Here is a 25641-nt window from a genome sequence, read left to right as displayed (position 1 = left end):
TCCCCGTTTCACACTGGGGTGGCTCAAGTTGCCTGGTGTTGTTGTGTCAGAGGGTCTTTCCCCTGATAATGGGGCAGTCACAAACAGGGGCAATTAAATGGCCTCTTCTTCACTTGGCATTTTAAGTGCAGGAGTGGAAGGCACTGATCCCTGATCCATCACCTGCATCCCCAGGGCTTGGTCACGGCCCCAACCCTGCCAGAAATCAAGCAGTGCTTGGACAACGCTCAGAAGACGTTTCTGTTCATGACTCGGTTGGTTTTGGTTCATGGAGGTGATTTGTCAGGGAGGAACTGGGGTTTTACAGACAAAGGTGGGTGAAGGACCGACGTGGTTATTCCAAGCCGAGTTGCAGATGAGGGAACAACATTCCTTGTGGGCCCAGCCACCTCAGGTTGGTCCCCAGCACGTTCCTGATCCTCCCAGGGGAAAGGCAGAGCTGTCTGTGGTGTGACTTGCAGCTGGTTGTGCCCCGCAGGCTCCACTTCATGGTGTTCCACACCGAGGAGTTCCACGACGTGCTGCGGATCTGGGACGGGCCGGTGGAGAACGGGATCCTGCTGAAGGAGCTGAGCGGCTCGGGGCTCCCTGGGGACGTGCACAGCACCTTCAACTCCCTCATCCTGCAGTTCAACACCGACTTCTTCACCAGCAAGCAGGGCTTTGCCATCCAGTTCTCAGGTGGGTGCCGAGGGTGGGGAAGGACCCGGAGTTGGAGCCGTGTGAGGACACTGAGGGCACTGGGTGTGTTCAGCTGGAGAAGAGGGGATGGAGGGGAGACCTCCCTGCAGTTCCAACTGCCTGGGCAGGGGCAGAGGAGGGGCAGGACTGAGCTCTGCTCTGTGGGGACCCAGCACAGCTGGACCATCCCCTTTTTTTTGCTTTTTGCCAGGCTTGTGTCCGGCTGGGAGGGACCAGCCTGGGCTCTGAACTTGCTTATCTTCAGCTGCACACAAAGAGAGGGATTTCCTCTGGCTCTTCTAAGAGCAGCTTTCTCTAAACTGCCTGGGTGTAATGGACTCTCATCAACTTAGCAGGAAATAAGCTCTGCTCTGCTGCCTGATACGGAGCTGGGCTTTATTGACCGCCCCTGCTCAAAGCCTTTGTTCACCAGCTGTGACTAAGTAGCCAGACCTAAGCTCAGGAGTGAACAGTTTGGGATCTTATGAACTTTAATGAGGTATATAAGCTCGCAAAACTTCTGTACTCCAGGACTTTCCCTGCTGGGCAGGAGCTGAGGTGCTGACAGACCTCGAGCTCAGGCAGCAGGGAAGTTGTGCTGCCCGTCCCCAGCTGGGAAGGAGCCCGGGGGGCACATCTCAGACCTCAAAGAGATGCAGCAACGAGTCTGGGAGGGAAACACGTGCGTTTCTGAAAGGTCAGGCTTGATGCTTCACAGGTTTTAAGGCTACATTTCCTCACCACTCAGGGGAAGTGAGAAGTGCTGGTGGATGAGTTGCTTTTGCAGCCCGTGCCTGACACGGAATCCTACAAAACTGCCAGGGAAGATCAGTGGGTGTCTGGATCACTGAGTGAACAGCCATGTGCACCACTGTACAGCTAAACCTGCCCTCTGTGGAGTGCACTTGAACTTGCTGTTCCCCAGAGCCCTTTCCAGCTGCAGTGGCAGATGCTCAGAGCAAAGGAAAAGCCAGTTTGTGTGTGTGGAACCTTTCTGGGATACTGGAGGGGGAGGAGGAGGAGGGATGGAGGATAAGTCATGGCTTGGGTGTGTGTGCAAGGGCAGAGCCTGAGCCCAGCTGCTGCTGGGAGCCTTGTGGGAAATCAATATATATTTATGTGCTCTGAGCCTTGCAGTGGATGAAGGGGTGTATATTTATATGCTCCTCAGTTTCCACTGCCACGTCCTGCAACGACCCGGGAATCCCCCAGAACGGGAGCCGGAGCGGGGACAGCAAAGAGGCAGGAGATTCCATCACCTTCCAGTGCAACCCAGGGTATGCCCTGCAAGGGGAGGCCCAAATCACCTGTGTGCAGATCGAGAACAGGTTTTTCTGGCAGCCAGACCCTCCCTCCTGCACAGGTAAGGACACCCAGCCAGCTACCCCTTCCCAGACTCCAGGGCCTGCAGGAACCCCCTGGTTTCAAGAGCTGCATTTCAAGGTGTGCTTGTCCCACTGAAGTTTTTTGGGTTGAGTGTCTGGGACAGTGAGGATGTGGTTCATGCTGGGAGCTCCCAGCACACAGTGCAGTGGAAGTGATGATATTTAAGCTGACAAGGCAAAAGGAAAGGCTTCTTTAAAACTCAGGTTGGTTGGTGGAGAGGACTGGGGCCGTGGGTGAATAATTTCTGCATGAGGAGACAGCAAACTCTGCCATGAGAAAGGACTTTCTGACGTTTCCTTTGAGCTCATAAAGGAATAAAAGAAGCTCATAAAAGGGATTCTTCTTAATGTGTCCAAAAACAGTCATGCCAAGCACACGAGAGCAACAAACACCAAATTTGCTGGCCAGTTAAGTGCCAGACACAAATGACTTACCTGTAACCTTCACTGCTGCCTGGGCATTGTTATCCCAAGCAAGGAAAACCAATTAATTCAGTTTCTAAGATCACATTTAAAGCCAGCTGGGAACGTTCTCCAGCCTGCCCAGGGTTTGTGCTGCAGGAGGACTCAGGTTCTGAATGACTGCATGGAGCGTGGCACCTTTGCAGCCTCCCAGAGACGGTTCTTTTAATCTTCCCAGGGCTGTAACTAAGTCAGGGTGTTGGATGTCATGCCCAGCTCTTCATTTTCCTGTGGAGTTTTCCCACCAGAAGCTGAACTCTCAGTCCTTTGCAGAGAAACTCAGCCAGTGCCTTAATTTTGGAGTGAAATGAGTTCTCACAGGTCTCCTGTTTGACTTGGAGTCATAAACTCTGTGAAAAACCTGCAAACAACATCTTGCTCCTTCCCTTCTTCAGTGACCAAGGATTTGGAGGAGCAATCAGTGGCCAAACACCAGTTTCACAGTAGCTGGGGGACAGGCTGCCTGGCTGGAGCTGGGCTGGGAAAGGGTGTTCAATTCAGGGCTTGGATTTTACGTATTTAGCATTTCAAATGGATTTTCACGTCTCTGTGGCCCAACTTCCTCGGGTCCCTAAACAACGTGGGCTGAACGGGAACCTCAGCTGAAACAGCCCCAGGAGCTTTGGGGTATTTGAAGTTTGTATCCTGGCCAGCTCCAAACAGCAATGCCTGGGATCATTTGGTGCTTTAAATCCTTTGGAGACCACGGGTGGGATTTTCAAAGAAATCAGAGGGTGTTGAACGCTCATCTCCCTCAGGCTTTTGAAAAACGAGTCCTTACGCTTCATTTTCTTCTGGATTTTCCCCTGAGTGGAAGGGGAAAGCACCCCTGGCGTTAAGATGGAGGTGAATGGACACAGAATAGGTGCTTGTGGTTCTTCCAAGGTGTTTGAGGGTGACCTTCAGCCAAATTCTTCGTGTCTGTGTTGTGATTTCCTTGTCTGTCCCAGAGGGATAACAGCTCTCCTGTGGCTGGGCTTGGGGCCCTGGAGGAAAGTCTCTGGTTTAATCTCTGCTGTGACCTTTTTAGACCAGCCCCACTGTGTTTTTACCTGATGTCTGGAGATTCTTGTGTGTTTACAGGCTTTATAAAAGCCCACAGGATAAAAACGGAAAAAATATCAAAGCCCACATGTGCTCACTCTGTCGTGGAATCCTTCCCAGATTTGCTCCATCATTTTTTTACCCCATCCCAGCTCATTTCCCACCCCTTTGTTGCTGTAGGCTGGTGTCAGACCCCCGAGTTTAACACAGACTGTCCTGCCTCCACCTCTCACCCCATCCCAAATCTGGGAGGATTGATCTGAGCACCAGGGGAGTCTCGGAGCATCAACCCTCCTGAAGAGGCTGCAGAAAGGCTGACAGCAGAAAATCACTCCTGTTTGCCACAGTGGAAACACAGGCAGGCACTTTCAGCCTTAAAAAAAAGTAATAATTGATTTTTCAATCAGCTTGGCATTTAATGTGCTGGTAACTGGAATAAACATGAATGAGCCATTAGGCCCAGACAAACATGTTTTCACTTGGTTAGCAACAGGCTGGGGCTGGGAGCTGCCTGAAGAAATGCAGCAGAAAAGCACAAAATAACTCTCTGTCCTTCTGGTCCCTTGCCTGCAGATCTCAGGAGGGTTGTGATGGCATCCATGGCTCTATGTGTGTCCCCTCTGGAATGACAGAGCCCTCCCCTCTGGAGAGCCACCACACCCTCCTGCAACACAGGACCTGGACTTCAGCAATCCTGTGGGTCCCTTTTCCATTCCTGCATCTCCTCTGCTGGTTTTGAAGTCTCTGTGACACTTCTGCTTGCTGTCCCCCAGCTCCCTGTGGAGGGATCCTGACAGGCCCTGCAGGGGTGATCCTGTCCCCGCAGTACCCCGAGCCCTACCCCCCGGGGAAGGAGTGTGACTGGAAGCTCACGGTGTCTCCAGACTTTGTCATCGCCCTGGTGTTCAACGTGTGAGTACCCAAGGGGGCTGGTTCCCCTCTGGGGCTGTCCCTGGGCACGGGGAGGGGGCACCAGGGAGGGCTGAACTGGGGCTGCAAGTCCCTCTGTGAAGGAACCAACCCAAAGGTGGTGGGACAGTCCCACCTCCCTGGGCAATCTGTTCCTAGGCGTTAATTTGGGCAAGATGTTCATATCTCAGCTGCAGCTCCTCTTTGATAGGCACAGTTTTCACATAGTGTTTGTGTGCTGGAAGCATCAACTCAGATCAGCTATTTTAACAGAGTGTAATTCTACCAAATATTGTTTTAGTCACAAAAAAAACCCCACCAAAAAAAACCCCAAAAAACAAAACCGTGGAAGGAAGCAGATTGGATAAGATATTGCTCATGGTGTAATGTTAATTCTGAAATACCTTGTTGGAAGGGCTTATTTAAATTTAAATGTGGTGCAGCACGTGGGATGGAGTCAGGAATTCCTGTACTTGTGGGGCAGAATCAGAACCAGCCCATCAGGAGTTCCCCAGGGATGGATGTGCTCCTGCTCCAAGCACTCCTTTGCTTTTGCAGCTTCAGTCTGGAGCCTGGCTACGACTTCCTCCACATCTACGACGGCCCTGACTCCCTGAGCCCCCTGATTGGGAGCTTTTATGGCTCCCAGCTCCCCGAGAGGATCGAGAGCAGCAGCAACAGCCTGTTCCTGGCGTTCCGCAGCGACGCCTCCGTCAGCAACACCGGCTTTGTCATCGAGTACACAGGTGAGGGCTGGGCACCTGGGGGCACCTGGGCACTCCTGGGCACACCTGGGCATGCCTGGCCTGGCTCACTCAACAAATACTGGCACCTTCCCTGTGCTCTAACCAGGCTAAATCAAAGCTGCACCAAGCGGGAGATGCTCGAGGCGCTGTGGAGGCCCCTCCCCAGGGGTCATCCTGGGGTTTTGGCAGGACCAAAAGAGATTGAGAGGCGTGTAGGGAAAATGGGGAAATTCTGGAGGCTGGAAGAAGAGCCAGAGTGGATAGCTAACATAAACTCAGCTAAGACAGCAGCAGAAAAGGGCTGTCATGTGGCTGGGGATCGGTCACGAGTGGCTGCTTTTTTGTGGGACTTTCGTGAACAGAGAAGGAAGTCTTTACTTTTTTTTCTTTAAAGAAAATCAAGGGAGGTTCCCAGAAAATATTCCTTTATTGTCCAGGCTGTGTTCTGTATAATCTTTCTTGCTCCACACTGAGTTCAGATAGTTCTGTCTCTGGTGAGCAGAAGATGCCACCTCATAGAATCACAGAATGGTTTGGGCTGAGCTTTAAGGTCCCTCTTGAGCCTCCTGTGCTCCTGGTGCTCCAGCCCCTTCCCCAGCTCCATTCCCATCTCTGGACACGCTCCAAACTCCTCAAAGGATGTAAAGGAAGGAAGGAGGAGCTAAAACATCGTGGTGGCCTCAGCCTGTCGTGGTGAGAGACAGGGAGATGGTGGTTTGAGAGATCCCTCCGTGTTTTTAGCTCTGGAATGAGCTGGGAAGTGACAGACCTGGCACTGCTGGTGGGGAGAGGGGGAAGAAGAAGGCGGCTTTGGCAGGTGCACCCCTTGTTTGTGCCTGGAGTAGGTGGAAGAGTGGAGTTGTTACAAGCTGTAGTAAAAAATCTGCTCTGCAAGGCGGGATCTGATGAGTCAGGGCTGTGCAGGGTGGGGAGAAGGAGTGAAAACTGGGGGATGGAAACAGAGCTGGGAAGAGACGATTCTTCCAGCCTGCTCTGGGCTGCAGGGCCTGGTTTGGAGTGGGGAGAGAATGGCTCCAGGTGTCCTGAGGAACTGGGCTTTGCTCTGTGGGGTGAAGGAGGGTGGGCAGTGTTGGCCCAGCCATGGGAGCAGGGAGGGCTCGTGCTGGAGAGACGAGGGGTGACCCCAGGAGCACGTGGAGCTCTGGCCAAAGGGGTACAGGGAGGAGTTTCCAGGCTGGGCACTCCCAAAGGGGGAGATTTTCTCACGCTTTTTAGCAATTCCTCTTTCTGTTATGGGCCAGAAGTGAAAAGGCATGAAATTGAAAGCAAATGAAGCAAAACTGATTACTTTTCACCCTTCCAAAGGAATGGGGAAATAAAAAAAAACCAACCCACCCAACCCCGAGCCCAATTTCGAATTCGTGATTATTTCGCCAGAACTACTTTGCCCATCCTGAGCTCGTAAACATCCACTCAGCATTACTTATGGGCTGTTTGAGGTGGAAATTCCCCCCAGGAACGCCGTGCTGTAAAATTCCTTGCAAGGCAAGCTGTTTAACAACACCCAGCACAGTTTGCTGCTGCAGCAGTCAGAACTGGGTGATGCTGTTTGACTGGAGAACCCCTTGTGTTTGACAATCAGCTCTGTCCTCATGGAAAAGCAGAAAAACAAAAGCAAGGTCCGAGGGCTTTGCTGTTCTCTGTTTCTGCCTCCACACCTTCCCCAAAATACTGAAAGGCCATGATTTAATGCTTAAACACATTCTAATTGTTCACAGACCCACTGCTCTCAGAGAAGCCCTCATCTTTAATGAGCAATTTCCAAATGACAAAAGAGCAGGATTAATCAAAGCCTCTAATTACATTTCAGGCAGGGGAAAAAAGAGAAAAAAACGGGAAAAAAAACACCTTAGAAGAAGAGGGGAAGAAGTATCCAGGACCTGACAGCTCCGTAGTCTTTACTGGAATTTTCATATGTAAATGGGGTTTTTAACTCTACAGGGCAGAGGGAACAGAGAGAAAAATGTCTTCATTTTGTTTAAGTGCTTGCAATCATTTTGCCATAATTGCAGCCATGCTGCACATCTGGAGAGTCACCCAGCTCACACATGGCACTGAATTTCCATGGTGAGAGCAGAGACAGCTCTTGGATCCAGGAGTGAGAGGCGCCAGGAGATGATGTGAACAGATGTGGCACATCTGAAATAAGTTCCCTGTCCAGCCTGGGTTTGTGTGTCCTGGTTTGCAGAGTTCCTCCCAGCCTATTCCTGTGCAGGGAGAGGGAGTGGAGAGAGTTAAATGGAGCAGCTGAGGGAGCTGGGGGGGCTCAGCCTGAAGAAAAGGAGGCTCAGGGGGGACCTTCTGGCTCTGCAGGGAGGAGGGAGCCAGGGGGAAGGGGGTGTCAGTAATTTTATGAGGCCAGTAAAGCTCTTGGGAATTGTGTCCCCCAGAAAACCCCCGGGAGTCGTGCTTCGACCCGGGCTCCATCAGGAACGGCACCCGCGTGGGCTCCGACCTCAAGCTGGGATCCACCATCACCTACTACTGTGACGGGGGCTACGACATCGAGGGGGTCTCCACCCTCACCTGCATCATGGGAGGGGATGGGAAACCCACCTGGAACAAACCCCGCCCGACCTGCACAGGTAATTCCAGGGGTGAGGGGGGAAGGCGAGGAGGAAACAACCTGCCATTTCCATTAGTGCAGTCAAAAACCTGATGTTACTTGTGCAGACAGGGGGTTTCTCAGCCTTTCACAATTTTTTTCAGGGTTTTTTTAACACCCCCCAGCTCAGGGAGAGCTGGTTTGTGTGAGTTTATAAGAGGTTTCTTGAACCTTCTTTGGAGAGAGAGGGAGCTGGCCACAGAGATCCTTTGCCCCTGGTGCAGGGCAGGACTCAGAAAGCCACTTAAACATCTGCTAAACCTGAGCCTTGCTAATCAGAACCCTTAATCATGTGCTTTCCTGAGCAGGAACAGAGTTTAGTGAGAAAACAAGAGGTGTTATTTTCTTAGGGGTTCTGTGGTTCTGTTTTTGTTGATGGTTTAAACGATGGGTTTGGAGTCAGAGCTCGTTCTGAGAGGGGAATCCAGAGGTGGCTGTCAGTGTGTGCTGATGGGGAGAAGGAAATCCCTCATTTTGGAAAGGGAGGACACACTGAGGAAGGGTGAAAAAAAGCAGGGGCTCATCCTGCCAGGCCCTGAGCTGTAAGCCAGGAGGGGAGCAGTTATCCCACATTGTCCTGCAGCACACCCATCCCTTCCCTGGCACGGCCGGATAACGAAATCCGAAGTGGGGATGAACTCAGGGCATGGTTTTCCTTAAGGAGAACTCCCAGGGATCACCTGGAGCGGGGTGTGGATCGTGGCTGGGGGCACTGACAGGGCCCAGCAGCTGGTGTTCCATGGGAATGATGCCTTGTTGCCTGTCCCTTGCAGCTCCCTGTGGGGGTCAGTACACGGGCTCCGACGGCGTCGTCCTCTCTCCGAACTACCCCCAAAACTACACCAGTGGCCAGGCCTGCCTGTACTTCATCGTGGTGCCCAAGGACTATGGTACTGTATCTGGGTGGTTTGGGAGCTCTGTCCCCCTCTGCAGCTCTTGCTGGCTTTATTTGACTTGAACAAAGCAGTGAAATAAGTGCATCTAGAAACGGGGATGAGGGAGATATTGGAAAACAGGGTGCCGAGGTGGGAAATAGGGATTCTGTGTTCAGAACTCAGTTAGGAACTCTCAAATTCCCTGGAAATGTCCCAGGCCAGGTTGGAGCAACCTGGGCTAGTGCAAAGTGTGTCCCTGCCCCTGGAGGGAGATGAGTTTTAATGTCCCTCCCAACCCAAACCAGCCTGGGATTCCGTGAATTCCTGGGTGCATCCAGGAGCCATCTGAGTTCCTGATGAAATAACCACACTGCTCTTTACAGCTCTTCATCTCCTTTACTTGAGCTGATCTTGGTATTGTCTTAAAAACACAGTGACAAGAGGGCTGGACAGTCTGATGTGGCTTCAGCCCAGCGTGGGGTGGCAGGGAAAGCAGTTCCCCTTCTCCACCTGCTCCCTTTCAGTATCCTCATTAAACACCATTCCCAGGGGCTGCTCTGCATTTCCCACCCCTGCCCTGCTCAGGTTCTGTGCCACAGGCCCCTCCTGGAGGGGCAGCTCCTGTCACTTCTCCAGTGTCCCCGACATCAAAGCCGGGCTGGAAACCGGGATGTGCAGGGAACAAATGTCGTGGCCTGGCGGATGATGGATTTCACAGCAAGAGACCTCTCAGCTTGTGAATCTGCACTTAGAGCTTGAAAAGGCAAAGCCAGGAGAGGAGAGAAAAAAAATAAAAATCTTCTAAGTGCAGATTTGTCAGGGAAAAAAAAAACCAAACCTGTTGTTACACTGTGAAAAATAAAGATAAATAACTGAAGTGTCTTTGCTTCAACCACAAAAAAAAAATGCTCTGATCATTTCATTATTATTTTCTCCCCTGTATAAACTCTGCCTGCTCCTGGCTATTTACTGTATGCAGAGAAAATAATAATAATAGTAATGATAACAACAGTAATAACAACAATAATAAGAATTTTTTTAAATCATGATTTCCTCAGCAGGGTCAGAGTTTAGTGAAGGGTTTTTTTTTTTCTCAGGGGTTCTGTGGTTATTTTGTTTCCCTTTCTGTCTCAGTGGTTTAAATGACGGATTTGCAGTCAGAGCTTAATTTGAGAAGGGAATCAAATGGTAGCTGTCAGTCTGTGGTGATGGGAAGAATGAAATCCCTTCAAATATAATTATGATAATAACGTGTAATAATAATAGTAATAACAGTGATAATAATAATGAGAATAATAATAATAAATAAATAAAAATACATCTACTGTATGCAGTGAGACCAGAGCATCCTCGTTAGCAGGCTCTGTAAGCAGGTTTAGGGTTGAATGTCAATAAAATCATGAATATCCTCTCTCCCAACCACCCACCCTGAGCAGAGAGATCCCACCTGGAAATCAAGTTCCTCAAGACAGGGATTGTTATTTTGTCCAGGCTCCCAAGGGGAGCCAGTTTCCTGACAGAGGCTCAATACAAACAATAAATAATAATTATGGCTTGGTGGAGTTATCAAGCCCGTGTGATGCAGGCAGGGAAGGGGATGATTCACAGACTCCCTCTTGGCCGATGAATCAGTGGGAAGGTGTCGTGGCAGGAACACGGGGGAGGCTGTGCTGCCTCTGTTGGGCCGACTCTGGGGCTAAATAAAGGGCTTCCATCTTCCCAGGCTGTCAGTCAGGCCCTGTTTGTCTCTGCCTGGAATAAAAGCAGCTGAAACACGAGACCAAACAGCTCAGTTTGTGCTGGGACAATAAATGACATTGTTATTGTTGGGAGTGATGGGGTTGTTGGGGTGGGAGCTGGGCTGGGGTGATCCCCGTGTGTCCCTTCCTGCTCAGGGAGTTCTGGGGTTCCATGGCTCTGTGAAAACACCTCTGGCTGTGTGGGGTGGTGCTGGGGGTGGCAGAGGGACAGCAGAGGGCCAGCAGTGTGGCTCATGCCCCCACCACTCCCTCTCTCTCCTCAGTGGTCTTCGGGCAGTTCGCCTTCTTCCAAACCGCGCTCAACGACGTCGTGGAGGTCCATGATGGCCCCAACCAGCACTCCAGGCTCCTCAGCTCCCTCTCAGGCTCTCACACAGGTAGGAAGCACGTCCCTGTTGCTGCTGGGAAGAGCAGGTTCAAGGCCCAGCCTGACACCGAGCACCTGCTCTGTGTGTCCCGTTGGTGTGGCTGCCGCTGCCCTCTCCATCTCCTGTTTGCCTTTCTCCCCACCCAGGTGAATCCTTGCCCTTAGCTACCACCAACCAGATCCTCATCAAATTCAGCTCCAAGGGTCAATCCACAGCCAAAGGTTTTCATTTTGTCTACCAAGGTGAGTACAGCTGTGTTCTGGAGGTGTCCTCGGGTCGGTCCCGAGATAAATCCCATCAAAAATACAGGGATGTCCCAAAGTGTCCTGAACTGCTTTTGGTGTCTGTGGGTTCTGAACAGGAAATATCACAAGGGATTAATGTTATTTTGGGAGCAGTGATCTGGCAGGGCTGTCTGGCTCCTGCAGGTACTTTGTATTCAGACCTTTCATTCCCACTCAGCCTCAGCCCTCGCGCGTCCCAGGATTAGTATCAGAACTATCTCCCTGACTCATGCCCTGAGTTACACGGGGAATTGGGAGATTTATCCCCCAGGCAATTTTTTCCAGTGGCATTTTAGCACATTGCTGGGTGTAAGCAGCTGCAATCTTGTCTGGCAGCTCTGAAATCCTCCCTCCCTCTGCGTGTCACAGGCTTAGGTGTCCTGCTGTCAAACCCTTGCCCCTTGATCCCCTCAGTAACAGCTTGGGTTGCACTGGGCAAGCCCCACTTAGGGATTTCATGGGAGTAAATAGAAAGAACAGTGGGAAAACAGAAGGGATTTCTCAGCCACGTGCTCTCTGGAGTTATCTGTGGTAACCAAGCTTTTGCTGCGAAGAGGGGACAGAACAACAGAGTGACCTGCGCCTTCCCCAGGGGGGAAGTGAAACATGGTTTGGATTTTCGAGTATCCAGAGATCTGTTCTCTTGAATTTCTGCCTAATTATTGTAAAACAACTGTGGTTCTGATTGCGATCTTTAGAGAGTTCAGGAAAGCAAAGGTTCTGATGAAATCAGGGAAGGTTTCCTCCTCTCTCCTGCAGGAGCTGCACACTCTCCAGTCATTTATGGAAAACAAGAGGAAAAGAAAGAGCCAGCCCTGGTTTGGATCTGCCTGGCCAGACTCTAATTAATTAAACACTAGTAAATATAAAATAACTCAGAGAAAAATATTAATTGAGTTCTTCCTGGGCAGTAGACCCTTTTTTTGATTAGCTTTTCCTGTCACTTATCTGCCAGACTCATTTCTTTCTTTGACTGTAATTTCCAGCACTCAACAGGAATATCAGCAATTCCAGCAGTTGTCTGGAAACATCACAACTTAAATCCCCTTTCCTCTCTTTTACAAAGGAGATTGTTTAAAATTGCTGTCCTTTATAGCCACGAGGCCGAGGGAGCTGAGAACCCCAAAGGGTTTCCCACTGAGGCTCTGGCATTAAATGGCAAACCAACTTTTTGGAGTGTCTGTGCAGGGCCAGGGGTCGGACTGGATGGTCCTTGAGGGTCCCTTCCTACTCAGGATATTCCGTGATTCTGTTAGTTCTTTCTCTTCTCAATGGTTACATTTGGACTGAGTTTGGGTTCAGTTTGGACTCAGTTTGGGTTCAGTTTGGACTCACTTTGGACTCTGCCCGTTCGCGGTTTGGGTCCCAGCAGATTTCTGTGTCGCCTTTTAACAGATCTTCAGTTCAACACTCGATGTTTCCCATGTGTGTGTGTGCTCTGACTGTGTTCTCTCTCCCCCCCCGGTCCCTGGTGCCCCCCAGCCGTGCCCAGGACCAGTGCCACGCAGTGCAGCTCGGTGCCGGAGCCGCGGCACGGCCGCCGCCTGGGCAGCGACTTCGCGGTGGGGGCCGTGGTGAGGTTCGAGTGCAGCCCTGGCTACGCCTTACACGGCTCCCCCACCATCGAGTGCCTCACCATGCCCGGGGCCCTGGCACAGTGGAACATGTCCGTGCCCACCTGTGTGGGTAGGTGACCTCGGGGGCAGAACGGTTCGCCCTTTGGAGGGGTGGGGTTTTCGGGGTCGTCCCGGGAAAGGCCGGGAGTTGGACTTTGTGGGAACAGCAGCTGAGGGTATTCTGTGATTCCGTGAAAAAAGTAAACCCTAACATCCACAGTGAAGCACTGATGGAACAGGAAAAAAACCTCTTTGATACCTCTTGACAGCCTGCCCAGAGAAGCTGTGGCTGCCCCATCCCTGGAAGTGTCCAAGGTCAGGTTGGACGGGGCTTGGAGCAACCTGGGCTAGTGGAAGGTGTCCCTGCCCATGGCAGGGGGTGGGACTGAGATTGGCCTTAAGGTCCCCCCCAGCCCAAACCATTCTGGGATTCTCTGTTACATAAAAAAGCCCAACCTGCCTCTGAGCAAGAACAGTTGAACCTCAGATTCCAGGGAATGGACCTTTTGATCCAACCATCGTTGTGAGATCTGGGACAGCACCTACAATAAATCAGATCTGTCTGAAAGGCACTTCCTCCTCCTCTGGAGGAGAGCAGTTCCTGAAGGATCAGTCTCCTGGCTGATGTGTTCCCCTGTGCACTGCCCTGTCAGAAGTCACATGAGAGATCTACTGAGAAAGGATTATTTGTACAAATATTATCCTTAAATCGTGAGCCAGTTCTTGCTTTTCTGTCCGTGGGTGGGTGTTTGGAAGGTGTTTTCAGCATAAAGCCAGTGGCTTCCACTGTCAAACAGTGATTTCCTCATTCCAGTGCCATGTGGGGGGAATTTGACGGAGCGCAAGGGAACCATCCTGTCCCCTGGGTTCCCTGAGCCCTACCTGAACAGCCTCAACTGTGTGTGGAAGATAACAGTCCCTGAAGGAGCAGGGATCCAGGTACAGTGTCAAACAGGGTCTGAGACACTGGAGGCACCTGAGGAAGGTGATGGTCACAAAGCTGGACCCACCACAGAACCTGCCCCCTCCCCTGGTCCCTGCTTTTGTTTGTTAGATACTAATTTAAGCATCGCTTTACCCTCGTTTTGTACAACAATTAAAGGTTAAACAACTGTAAATCAGGGGAGGAGGTGAAATTAAAGCTTTCTCGGTAGCAGGACTCACTTGCAGGATTTTTATGTAATCAGGGTACGAGCTGGCACTTCTGCCATGAATTATTCATCCCCATAGCAAACCTTCCTGAGTGAATTAATTTATATACATGGCAGTAAATAGATGCAGATCCCTTGTGAATCCACATGTCAGACTAGAATTAGGACCTTAAAAATGTTTATTCCGTTAAGTTGGGGAGGGGGGGGAAAGAGGAGAATAAATAATTTAGGAAATGTAAGAGCAAACAAAATGCTCATTCTCAATCCACTCTCAATAATGGAAATCACAATAGGGGTGTAATGAGGCAGGAAGGGAGGGATTGGCTTGGTCAGTGTGAGCAGTGATGGCTCTGTGGGGGTCACTGCAATTCCTGCCAGATGAACTCCACTTACTTTCTGGTAAAAAATACTTTGGAGAAACTTTAGAGCCTGTTCTATTGTTGAGAGGAAATCAAGGAGGAAAAAGGTTAAAGTGGCCAAAAAAATGGGGTTTGATTTTTGATGTTTAGAGGGGCAGAGGCAAGTGGAGTTTTGGGGTGGATGGAATAAGACTGTGGGGGGAGGAAAGGGAGGTTTTTCCATGGGAAAAAAACATGGAATAAGACTGAGGGGAAAAGGGAGGGGCTTCCCAGGGTCATGTCCACGTGTGTCCATGTGTGTGGCACATGTGTGGAGCTGAGGTTTGAGGGCACTGAGCTCCCCTCCCTGCTCTGTCCAGGGAGTGTGTCCTGCTGAGCTCTGTGCTGCCAGGATTGAGGTGAATTCCAGTCAGAGGCAATAGGATTGGTAGGAATTCTTCATCCAAAGAGATCTGAAAGAGTTGAGGCTCTGCAGAAGAGGGAAATCTCACCCAAGTTACCAAAGTTCCAGCATTCTCCTTTTCTGCAGCCAGGTTGTAAAAGTCATTTATGCTCCTGGTTTGTCTCTTTTAGGTTTTTGGCCTCACAGTTTAATTTGAGGTGCCCAGTGTTTGAAAATTTCATCAAGAGCTCACAGATTGAATCTGGTTTCTCCCAAATTTCTCTCAGCTTTGCTGCCTCACTCCCTCAGCCAGTTCACCAGACCTGATTTACTTACGGCACAGCTCGTGTTTTTAGTGGGACACTGAACGCTTTGAACCCCCTGGTACTTAGGAATAAAGACAAAATCCATTTTAATGGTAATCGTGGCAGACAAATCCGTGCAATTACATGGAGCTCTTTGCTGGGGATGAGCTGCTTGGCGGTGTAAATGCAGATTTCTCCGCTCTCACCGTGTTGCTCGTTTGAGGATTGTGTTGATGTTCTCACTAATGGAGTCAAGTGACTTCCTAAAGCCTCCAAACCTTATGGGCCGTGGCAGGGAGAGGTGAGATTTGAAAATGCAGCCCGAGTGATTCAACTAAAAGCCGAGAAACAAGGCAAAGGCAGGAGCTTGATTGGATTCTTAAAAAAAGATCCTGTTGTTTAATGTGGGGTGGTTTTTTTTGTTTTATTTTAGCTGGTGGTTGCTTTCATTTGAAAGGGTTGAAAGTCTTCAGGGATTTCTCAAAACAGAGTGGGGGAAAAAAGGCTGGGATTCTCAGCAGCTGTAAATGAGCTGTGCAGTTGCAGGAGCTCTCTCTTTGTAGGAGCAGCAGAAAACAGCACTCCTGACACAGAGTCTGGAGTTGGAGGGAAAATAGCTGGATAAGCCCAGATAAGGCAGGAGGTCTCCAAGTTTTGCCTGAGCACTAGCACAGATAAATAAGGGGTGTGGTAACTTGATTGGTGACCCTTTAACTGAGATTAATTTAATTTGTTACCATTAGTGCAGGAGTTGTCCTGTTATTTTGTATTTTTTTCCTCCTTTTCTTTCTCTGCAGATCCAGGTGATCAGTTTTGTTACTGAGCAGAACTGGGACTCCCTGGAAGTGTTTGATGGAGGGGATAACACGGCCACCATGCTGGGGAGTTTCTCTGGTACGTGCTCAGCATCCCCCTCGGTGCAGCCCAGTCACAAAACTAAGCTCCTGCTGAAGTGCTTCAGAAACTCAGCTCAGATTTAAACCTGTGCTCAAAGGGAAGCAGGAGCTCTGCTGAACTGGGAATTTGAACCTGGGGGAAACACCCACAGGGAGCCTCAAACACACAACCAGTGGGTTTTGTGTCACAGCCTAGAATTGGGGGTGACCTCACCTGGCTGCTGGGTCCCAAAAATGCGTGAGGGGCTACAAAACAACTTTATTTTTTGCTTGTCAGTGGGGAACTGTGGCTTTTGGCGGAGCAGGGAGGAGCCAGAGCTTTGTGAAGCTTTCAAATGCAGAGCCACCTGCAGAACAGTGGCCCCAGTTCTTGCTGGTTTAAGGACCAAATGTGCTGCAGGTGCTTTGGGGTGGGGAGGAGAACGACCAGCAGAGTCTGGGGTAGAACTGCCCTGGCCTGGTGCTGCAGCAGCTTCCAGGGGATGAGGCAGGAGAAGGAACATGGACTTTTCAGGGACCTGTGCTCCTCCCACGCTGTTCCTCATCCCCCTGATCCCTTCTTGATGCTTTTTGTCTGTCAGTGGTGAGACTTCACAGGCCGAAATTCGTGAGCTGACGTTGAAAGGGCCATTGCGGAGGGGCCCTGGGTATTTCTCACTTGGCCTCATTAGAACCTGATCAAAACCAAGGGAGCTTGTTAAGTTAAAGGACTTTCTGTTCTCAGCCTCTCCTGCAGCAAATCTCCGAGGACACGGAGGAGGAGAAAGATCCTCTTCAGTGTCTTTGTGCACCTCTTGTTTTCCCAGGGACTACAGTGCCTGCGCTGCTGAACAGCACTTCAAACCAGCTCTATCTGCATTTCTACTCGGATATCAGTGTCTCTGCTGCCGGCTTCCACCTGGAATACAAAAGTAAGAGCAGTTCAGCCTTGATCTGCCGGCTCCTCTGAGTGCTGGGGGAGATGGTTACGGAGCTGCTGCCGCCTCCAAGAGGGAGCTGCTCGCTGGGGAAGGGGCTGCTGGGGCTCCCCGCTCTCGAGCTGCGGAGAGGGGGTGTTAAACAGGGAACAGGTGCAGCAGAGGAGATGTGGGGTCACGGGCTGACCCTCGTGCTGCTGCTGGTGCTCTTGGTACAGCCCTGTTTGTGCCTGTGTTGCGGCACAGGAGGAGATGTGGAGGCAGAAGCGTTAAAAATTCATGGAGAGCTGGTCTGTCCAACGCAGGGCTGTGATCTTTGCTTGGGAGGTGCCTGAGATGCCAGAGGCTGGGAGGGCCTGCCTGCTCTTTGCATTCAGTGTTGGCCACTGCTGGAAGCAACAAGCAGGGCCAGACACGTCCTCTTCCGAAAATCCTGGGTGGAAGGGCCCTCAGAGGTCGTCCCCTGGAACCTCCCACGGAGAGCAGGGTCAGAGAGGACACAAAGCTAAATAACTTGGCTTTGCACATCTTTCTGCAGCCTGTGCTTGGACAGACTGCAGGGATGGAGCTGCACAGACACCCTGCAGAGCAGCAGCACTTTGCCTCCAGCAGGTCTCACGCCAGGTTTTTGGGAATACAGCCCCAAAAACACCATTATATGTGGGGATAAGCAGGGAATGTACTTAAAGAAATCCTCAGTGCTAAGGGAAGAGACCTGACTAAAGCTGGAAGGCATGGCAGGGCAGAGAGTCTCTTGGGGAAGAGCTGTCAGGTTTGGGTGGGATTGCCAGAAATTCCTTCTCCCCCGTGTCTGGGTCTTGATTCCTGCCATGGGAGCAGATGTCTGCTCAGGAAAGGTGTGTTCCAGCCAAGCTGCACTGGTCACTGTGGTGGGGGCTGTGACCTCAGCCTGTTATTCCCTCTTCAAGCAGCGTTTGGACAACGTCAGGTGCATGGTGGGATTTTTGGGATGTCCTGTGCAGAGCCAGGAGTTGGGGTGATGATGCCTGTGGGTCCCTTGGAGCTCAGGCTGTTGTGTGGTTATCTGCCAGGAGGGTGTGAATTGCTGCAGGTGCAGGGGGGCAGCTCCCAGCCCTGCTCAGCACATCCAGGTGGACGTTCAGCAGGCAGGAGAGTGAGCAGGGAGCATGCAGTGCTGCAGATCCCTGGGTGACAGGGCTGGGAGCCAGGCTGGGGCTCCTGCAGCTCCCAGGGGCTGCTCTGGCCATGTCCCTGCTGCTGCACAGGGGCCTGTGGGCAGGGCTGTGTCTGTGCTCCCAATCTTTCCTGGGGCAGTGCGTGCAGAGCTGGCTCTTGCTGGACACTGTGTCTGGTAATTGGTTCTGAGCACAGATCTTGTCTCTGAAGCCAGCCAATGTTCTGTTGGTTTGGGGTTTTTTTTGGTTGTTTTGTTCTTGGTTTTGTTGTTTTTTCCCCTAAAGCAACAAATAGGTTTGAAAGCTCATTTTGTTTTGTAAAGCATCCACAGGAATCCTGCCCAGAGATGGCTGCCCCATTCCTGGAAGTGTTTACAGCCAGGTTGGAGCAACCTGGGCCAGTGGAAGGTGTTCCTGCCCGTGGCAGGGGGTGGAACTGGCTGAACTTTAAGGTCCCTCCCAACCCAGCCCAGTCTGTGATGCTCTGAAATGTCCCAGCCGAGCCTGTGCTTTCCAGGCCAGCGAGTACTGACCCTTCCAGCTTTTACTGGCTTTACAGAGTGAAACCTTGTTGATTATTGAACCCAGCAAGATTACAGCAACCAACAAGACTGGGGACTGGTTGCTGCACAGGTGGATGTCGGGTTGGACATTCCCTCGCTGCGACTCTGTTCCCTCTCCATCTCCGTTCCAATCAATAAGCTCTCTGAGCATCGAATTCCCCCACTGCAACAATCCTGGGCAGGTTTTTCATCAGGCTGGGGATTATCAGGCTCACTTGTTTCCCTTGCTGAGGAAATTAATAGGTGTTGATTTTCGGGGCAGCTGGAAATAATGTGCTTTTCCTTGCTTTGCTTGCGCCACTGGAATCTCAGAGCCCCGGGCCCCAGGTTTTGTCTCTGTTCGTGAGAGCTGCTGCAAGGAAGTTTGGAGAGATGAGCTAAAACACCAGAGTTTTCCTCCCCTTTCTCCCTCACTGGGCTGCTGGAGCAAAGCTCTTATCTCTACATGCTCCAGAGCCAGAGCAGAGCAGGAACAATTTAGGACCGAGCGGAACTCGGTGCCCACTGATCTGAAGGGGAAGTTATTTAAAGCCGTTTTCTCTCCCACCTCTCTGAAGGTCAAGCAGTACATCCATGTGCGGGGAGGGAACACATGTTTCCTTGCTGGGAAGCGTGACTGGGGTTTCAGGAGGAGACTCAGCCTCTCCTTTCTCCTCTCTCTTTTATTTCCCCTCTGCTGGGGCTCTGTGGGGTTGCAGCAGAGCATCAGCCCTTGCAGTGATGCAGAAGGTTATCTTGTAGTGGCAGCTGCCAGCACGGAGAGCGAGGGAGGTGCTGGAAGCGGGTGTGAGGTGCCTCCAGGCTTCATTTTATCTCCCTTTGGTGTTTCAGAGGGAAGGGGAGATGAGGGAAGGAGAGACGTGTAAAGGAGAGCTCGTCACCCGACGTCGGGGGCTGTTAATTGGGTTTGCAGCAGGGTATTCCCAGCTGTAAATGTAGCTGGGATGGAAGTGGGATTGAATGAAATCTTGAAGGCTGTTCTGCAGGCACCGGCAAGGACCTGCCTGTGTCTCCTGGTAAATTCAGGCTGTGATGGGAAACAAGGAGGGGAAGGGTCGGAGATTGGAACCGTGAGGCTTCTGCCCAGAAAGGGGCAAATTGCAACACATTCAGGATGGGTTTGGCCACCAATCACAAAGTGATTGGTGATACATTAGTGCATGGCAAGAAATGTGTGTTCCAGTGCATGAATACCTGTGGATCTTGGGCGTGCCCTGTGATGTGGGAATGCTGCCCAGTCTGGGCTCTCCACGGAGGATCCAAATGCCATGGGACTTCCCTCCCCAGCCGGTAGTGGGTGGTAAACAGGGGGAGTGGGCTGAGATGAAGAAGTGCATTCCCATTCCTCCTGCCTCCAGCACAGCTGCCATGCCTGCTCCCAGGAGCACTCATCCCTCTTGCCTCCACAGCCGTGGGTCTGTCCAGCTGCCCGGAGCCCCCCGTTCCCGGGAACGGCCTGAAGATCGGGGAGCGCTACCTGGTGAACGACGTCGTGTCCTTCCAGTGTGAGCCGGGCTACGCCCTGCAGGTATGGACAGTGCCCAGCCAGAGGGTGCCAGCAACCTCCTGGAATGCTGGGAGATCCAACTCTGTGTCTTGTTCTCCTCCCCTGCAGGGTCACTCCCACATTTCCTGCATGCCGGGCACTGTCCGCCGCTGGAATTACCCTCCGCCGCTCTGCATCGGTAGGGCTCGTGTTCTCTCTGCCCGGCAGATATTTATAGCACTTCCCTTAAAAAAGTATAAAAAAATACAAGTTAAAGGGCCGATTTAGAGAAATTCAGGTTTGTTCTGGAAGTGAGAGAGAGTGTGGAAAAATCCTCGTTTGTTGCCAGGGAAATTGCAACCAAGAATTTCCCCCCAGGGCGGCTGCCCGGGACGCTTCATTTTGAATGTTTGAAATGTGGCTGTAGCAGAAGATGTGAAAGAACAAAACAATCTTCCTCAACACACAAAACTGTTCAAAAGGGGAAAATCTAAAATTTCTTTGTGCTGGAAGCAGGTTGGTTTTCACGGGTGGAGGGGGTTTTTTTTTGCCATCTGAAGATTGTGGTTCATTTTTTATGAAATGCATCTTGACATCACTAAAGCTGCTTCTTTCCCTGGTGCCTGTTATCTCCCAGTATCCCAACTGCACCCTTGGGTGCCTTGTTCCCACTCTGGAGTCCAGCAGGTGCTGTGTGACCATTTGTGACCACAGGTCACTTGTCAAGGTGGGTGTGACACTGCTGAGTGTTCAGACCTGAAGAGGAAAGGACTGGGCAGTCCCTTTTCCACCATGGAACAAGTGATCCCGAGGAGGAGAGGGGCAGAGGTGCAGGGAACTTGCTGGAGCTTTTTGATTATTTTTCAATCTTTTGCTTTTAGCAAATCTAGATGTTTAATATTCATGCTGCACATTTTGCAGCTCTGAGAGAGACATTTATGCATTTAATAGCTTTAGTTAACAGTTATTTCAGGCTCCTGCTGTTCTAGCTTACATCATTTTGCTTTAAAGTAATTATAAGAGCTAACAGTTCTTTTATCTGATGATCTGCAGGCCAGGAATAAATAGAGAGACATTTACAGGAGAATGACTGAGCTAAAGGACCCACACCCCTGGGAGCTGCTCTGAAAGAAATCAGAAGCCCTTCGGCTCAGCTCTAGAGCTGGGAGATCCCAGCATGGAGGAGGATCCCAATATTCCCAGCTGGCTGAGAAACTACAAGTTTTCTTCTTTTAACCAGCACCAGTCACTCAGTTCAGCAGGATTTTGCCTGCTGGGGCTGTGCCTGTGAGGCACTGTCAGGGTGTGAACACCAGTTGGGTCTGGGGGTCTGTGTGTCAGCCAGGACCACGAGCAGGGGTGCAAACACCCACCCAGCCTGTCTGTTCACATCCCTCAGCTGCCTCCCACTCTGCTGGGAAAGGTCACCCAGCTCCAGAGGGGCATAAACACGCCTGCAGCTGAGTGTGGGTCACCAGCAGCACCCATCATCTCCTCTGGGATGTCACAGCATGTCCAGAGCCCTGGCTGTGGCCGTGCCCCTGCTCAGAGCACAGCCCTCTTCCCTAACCAAGTGTGCTGATTTTCTCCTGGTCTACTTCACCCAGATGCTCGACTTCTAAATAATTCAGAAGTAGTTCTATTAAAGAGCCATTAAGAGGAAAAAGAAAGAGAAACCTTCTGGGAGAAACCTTGTTAGTAGCAAGTACAACACGTAATGAGAGATTGGACAAAGAGCCTGTCCCCTGCTGTCAGAACGTGTTAGGGGAACATCCACCTGGGTGGATCCGGCTGGATGGTGTTGCTGTAACCAGGCAGAGGTCACCCAGATAAGCATGAGAAGATGCTATCCGTGCTTAAATTGCATGTGATGCCTTTTGCAAACATATTTTTGGGCTGTCATCTCTGGATCCCTTCTTGGGAGGGGGTTGACTGCAGTCGGTGTGCAAACACCCTGTTCTATATTTGTCGGTAATTGCCCAGAGATTGGCAGGTGGAGCAGGGAACAAGGAAAAGAAGTGGCTGTAACTGCAGTCAAAATAGGATCACTCTGTTTCTCCACAGTAATTTTTCAGTTGGTTAAAAATTCAAGCAAGTGCTGGTGCATGACATGCACTGATACAATGTCTGGGGACGGAGCAGAGCGTCCGGCTCCTCTCTTGCTGCTCGGATCTGGCTCTCCCTCTGTGGTTGCCAAAACTGGGTGTCTGGGCCCAGGCTTTAATCTCCAGAGGGCAGGAGAAAGGCACCTCCATTACTAACGTGCCTGGCCACCTCTGTGTTGGCTCCATAGCAGGGTTTTCCCTTTTCTCTTCCCAGTGTTTGATTTCTTCATTTCCCACGCAGCTGGCCATGACCATCCTCCAGAGAGACCTGTAAGGGATCCTCACCATTAACCCTGTTGGTTTTACAGCCCAGTGTGGAGGAACAGCAGAAGAGATGGAAGGAGTGCTCCTGAGCCCAGGCTTCCCAGGAAACTATCCCAGCAACCTGGACTGCACGTGGAGGATATTGCTGCCCGTGGGGTTTGGTGAGACGGCTTGGGTTTGGTTTGCTGCTGTCCCAGAAGAGGTGGTGGGAAGATGATAGAATCGTGGAATGGTTTGGGTTGGGAGGGACTTTAAAGCCCATCCAGTACCACCCCCTTGCCCTGGGCAGGGACACCTTCCACTAGCCCAGGGTGCTCCAGCCTGGCCTCGGACACTTCCAGGGCTGGGGCAGCCACAGCTTCTCTGTGCAACCTGTGCCAGGGCCTGCCCACCCTCACAGCCAAGAATTTCTTCCTGATCTCTAATCCAAACCTGCTCTCTGTCTCCAGGTGCTCACATCCAGTTCCTGAACTTCTCCACCGAGCCCAACCACGACTTTGTGGAGATCCGGAACGGGCCCTACGACACCAGCACCGTCATCGGGCGGTTCAGCGGCGCCGAAATCCCCGGCTCCCTCCTGTCCACGTCCCACGAGACCACCGTGTACTTCCACAGTGACCACTCCCAGAACAAGCCAGGCTTCAAGCTGGAATATCAAGGTAAGGAGGGCCCAGGTGGGGCAGCATTGGGGCAGTCCTGTCCCTGGGCACTGCAGGGAGGGTCGGTGGTCAAGGTTGATGAACCATTTTCCCTTGGTTTTTCCCAGCCTACGAGCTGCAGGAGTGCCCTGACCCGGAGCCTTTTGCCAACGGGGTGGTGAGAGGGGCTGGGTACAACGTTGGCCAGTCCATCTCCTTCGAGTGCCTCCCTGGCTACCACCTGATCGGCCACCCCGTCCTGACCTGCCAGCACGGCACCAACAGGAACTGGGACCACCCCCTGCCCAGGTGTGAAGGTACGGCTTGGGGGGCACCTGGGGGGCACCCACCTGGCTGTTCCTGGGCCCTGCAAAGGCTTCAGCTCTGTGCTGGCACCCCTGGGGCCGGTGGCCCAAGCTCAGTGGGATTTACTTCAGAAGGTTTGCAGATGAGCCTTTGAGAAGTTCAGTCCTGCTTGTTGAAGATTTCCCTCCACCTTTCCCAGGAGCACTGACCTTTCTCCCAGCCTCTTGCAGCCCTTGGTCTGAGAGGTGATATTTGCCCTCTTTTAAGTCCGTGAACCCCAGAGAACACAGAGCATAAAGAACCAGATCCTCAGCTGCTCTTTCCCTGAGCCCAGCAGTGTCAGTGGGAGCCTGTCCTGTGCCCAGGGGGTGCTGGGAGCAGGATTGTGCCCTCACCTACCTCGGGCACCAGCTCTGCCAGCTGCAGCCGTGCCTGTTACTGTGTTCTTAAGCAGTTTGCTGGCTCTGCAGCACTTTGAGAGCAGAGAGGTGAGGCTGAGGGACGTTTTGGCCCATTTGCTGCTGCTCTCTGTGCACATCTGCTGGGCTGTTCCTGCTGGTAAAGGCAATGCAGAACTTGCCTTTTCTGGCTTTTTCCTGAAATGGTCCATTTTTGGATAGCAGCAGGCAGGGAGGACGTGCTGCCTTAGGCAAAGCACCTCACCTTTCCCTGGCAGGTCAGTGCTGAGAGGTCTTTTAATTAAAAGAGAAGCTGTAATTCCGAAATAAAGGCTCAGAGGTTGCCAGCAGCGCTCCAGGGAGGGTTTGCAGTGATCAGCAGCCTTCCTGCTGCTCTGCAGGGCAGGGGGGAACTTGGCCCCTAAGGCTTCCTGGGTGTTTGTGTGAGCAGTGAGCGTGTGGAGTTGTGTAAATGCATGTGCAGTGGGGAGAGCAGGGCCAGGCAGGGATGTCTGGAGCTCTGGCTCTCAGCTGCACAGCAGCTCAGGGGGACAGAGATCTGGGGAGCTGCTCCTGCACAGAGAGAGTTGCTGTGTGTGAGAGCCTGAGCCTGGGTTCAGAAGCTGTGTGGGGAGGGAGAATCATGGAAGATGAAGGGTGAAGACCTTCAAAGATCACCAACCATCAACCCCCAGCACCACACTCACCACTAAACCACCTCCTCAGGTGCCACAGCCACGTGTTCTCTGAACACCTGCAAGGGTGGTGGCTCCACCAGTGCCCTGGGCAGCCAGGGTTGGGTTAATGCAGCTCCTTGGCCTCGGGGCAGGTGACACTGAGCTGTGCCAGTGCCTGCAGTGGCTGCAGGAGCCCAGGGATGCCTGCAGGTGTTGCCAGCATTTCCATTTCCACACCAGGGCGGTGCAGAGGCTGATGCTTGCAGGTGAGCCATGCAGACCTGGGGCCCTGCTGTGCCCCTGCTGTGTGCCTGCAGCAGGAGGCCACCCTCCTGTCCCTCCACAGCCCTGCCCAGGCTGTCTCTTAAATTGCCTCTCTTTAGTGTGCAAGTCCGTTTGGAGCTGGGAGGCTCCTCGTGCAGTGGAACTGTCGTGGTGATTGATGGCTTGGATGCTGCTGCCACACAAATCCTCGTTTCCCCCCTGCTCTGCTCCGTGCAGAGCCAGCTGCTGGCCCAGCCCCTGCTGCAGGAACAAGGCCATGGATCTGCCCACTGGTGGGATCCCAGCAGGAGCTCTGTTTTCCATGCACGGGTGCAGACAGCTGGTGGAGCCCAGAGACTCCTAGCAGGGCACTGAGAGGGAGTTTATTTGCACACCTGGCTGTCACATCTGGACAAAACGCCCTGGCAGGCTCCTTTCAGCTCTGAAGCACTTCATAAATTCATCCTAATGGGATTAAGTTAAAGACATTTGACGTGCTTGTGACAGGTAGAGATTGTTTGAGGCAAGCCAGGCCAAGATCTGGATCTTCCTGTATCCAAAATCGGCATCTTGTTATGATAAAAATGAAAGAAAAAATGGGAAATAGAGGCCCTTGAGGAGTAATGTTTGGGGGGTTATTTCTTCATCAGGGTTGTGCTTCTCTCTGATTTCCTGCAGTGCCCTGTGGGGGGAATGTCACCACCCAGAATGGGACAGTTTACTCTCCTGGCTTCCCCAACCAGTACCCCAATTCCCAGGACTGCACCTGGCTCCTCACGGTGCCCGTGGGATACGGAATCCACCTCAACTTCACCCTGCTGCAGACAGAGCCCTACAACGACTTCATCACTGTGTGGTGGGTGCAGCTGAGCTTTGGGGGGGCTCCTGGAGCCACTGCAGGGGCTCCATCTCCCAAAGATGCTCTTGGCATCACCTGGGAACTGGGATCTCTGATGGAGATGGGCTCAGCTCTGCTGCAGTTGCTCAAGTGATGCTGGTTTCTTCACCACAGGGGCT

The 25641-nt window shown here is 51.9% G+C and overlaps 1 protein-coding gene across 2 annotated transcripts in view; it reads left to right on the top strand.

The window, feature by feature from the left end:
* Nucleotides 1-25641, top strand: part of CSMD2 (CUB and Sushi multiple domains 2) — a 215475-nt gene that overhangs the window by 149236 nt on the left and 40598 nt on the right. For both annotated transcript variants that reach the window (XM_050326308.1, XM_050326309.1), the window contains 18 exons: nucleotides 479-681; nucleotides 1853-2044; nucleotides 4346-4484; nucleotides 5040-5227; nucleotides 7639-7833; nucleotides 8627-8743; nucleotides 10752-10865; nucleotides 11003-11098; nucleotides 12623-12826; nucleotides 13571-13695; nucleotides 15751-15847; nucleotides 16656-16760; nucleotides 19896-20014; nucleotides 20102-20171; nucleotides 22386-22502; nucleotides 22791-23000; nucleotides 23108-23296; nucleotides 25303-25480. In XM_050326308.1, coding sequence (XP_050182265.1) covers nucleotides 479-681; nucleotides 1853-2044; nucleotides 4346-4484; nucleotides 5040-5227; nucleotides 7639-7833; nucleotides 8627-8743; nucleotides 10752-10865; nucleotides 11003-11098; nucleotides 12623-12826; nucleotides 13571-13695; nucleotides 15751-15847; nucleotides 16656-16760; nucleotides 19896-20014; nucleotides 20102-20171; nucleotides 22386-22502; nucleotides 22791-23000; nucleotides 23108-23296; nucleotides 25303-25480 — 2658 coding nt within the window. The remainder of the gene's footprint in view (nucleotides 1-478; nucleotides 682-1852; nucleotides 2045-4345; nucleotides 4485-5039; nucleotides 5228-7638; nucleotides 7834-8626; nucleotides 8744-10751; nucleotides 10866-11002; nucleotides 11099-12622; nucleotides 12827-13570; nucleotides 13696-15750; nucleotides 15848-16655; nucleotides 16761-19895; nucleotides 20015-20101; nucleotides 20172-22385; nucleotides 22503-22790; nucleotides 23001-23107; nucleotides 23297-25302; nucleotides 25481-25641) is intronic.

This window comes from Myiozetetes cayanensis, unplaced genomic scaffold, assembly GCF_022539395.1.
Source record: "Myiozetetes cayanensis isolate MyiCay16 unplaced genomic scaffold, myiCay2020 scf31, whole genome shotgun sequence".
In the NCBI taxonomy this organism is placed as follows: domain Eukaryota; kingdom Metazoa; phylum Chordata; class Aves; order Passeriformes; family Tyrannidae; genus Myiozetetes; species Myiozetetes cayanensis.
The sequence above is the reverse complement of the archived record's forward strand: the minus strand, read 5'-3'. Positions and strand labels throughout refer to the sequence as shown.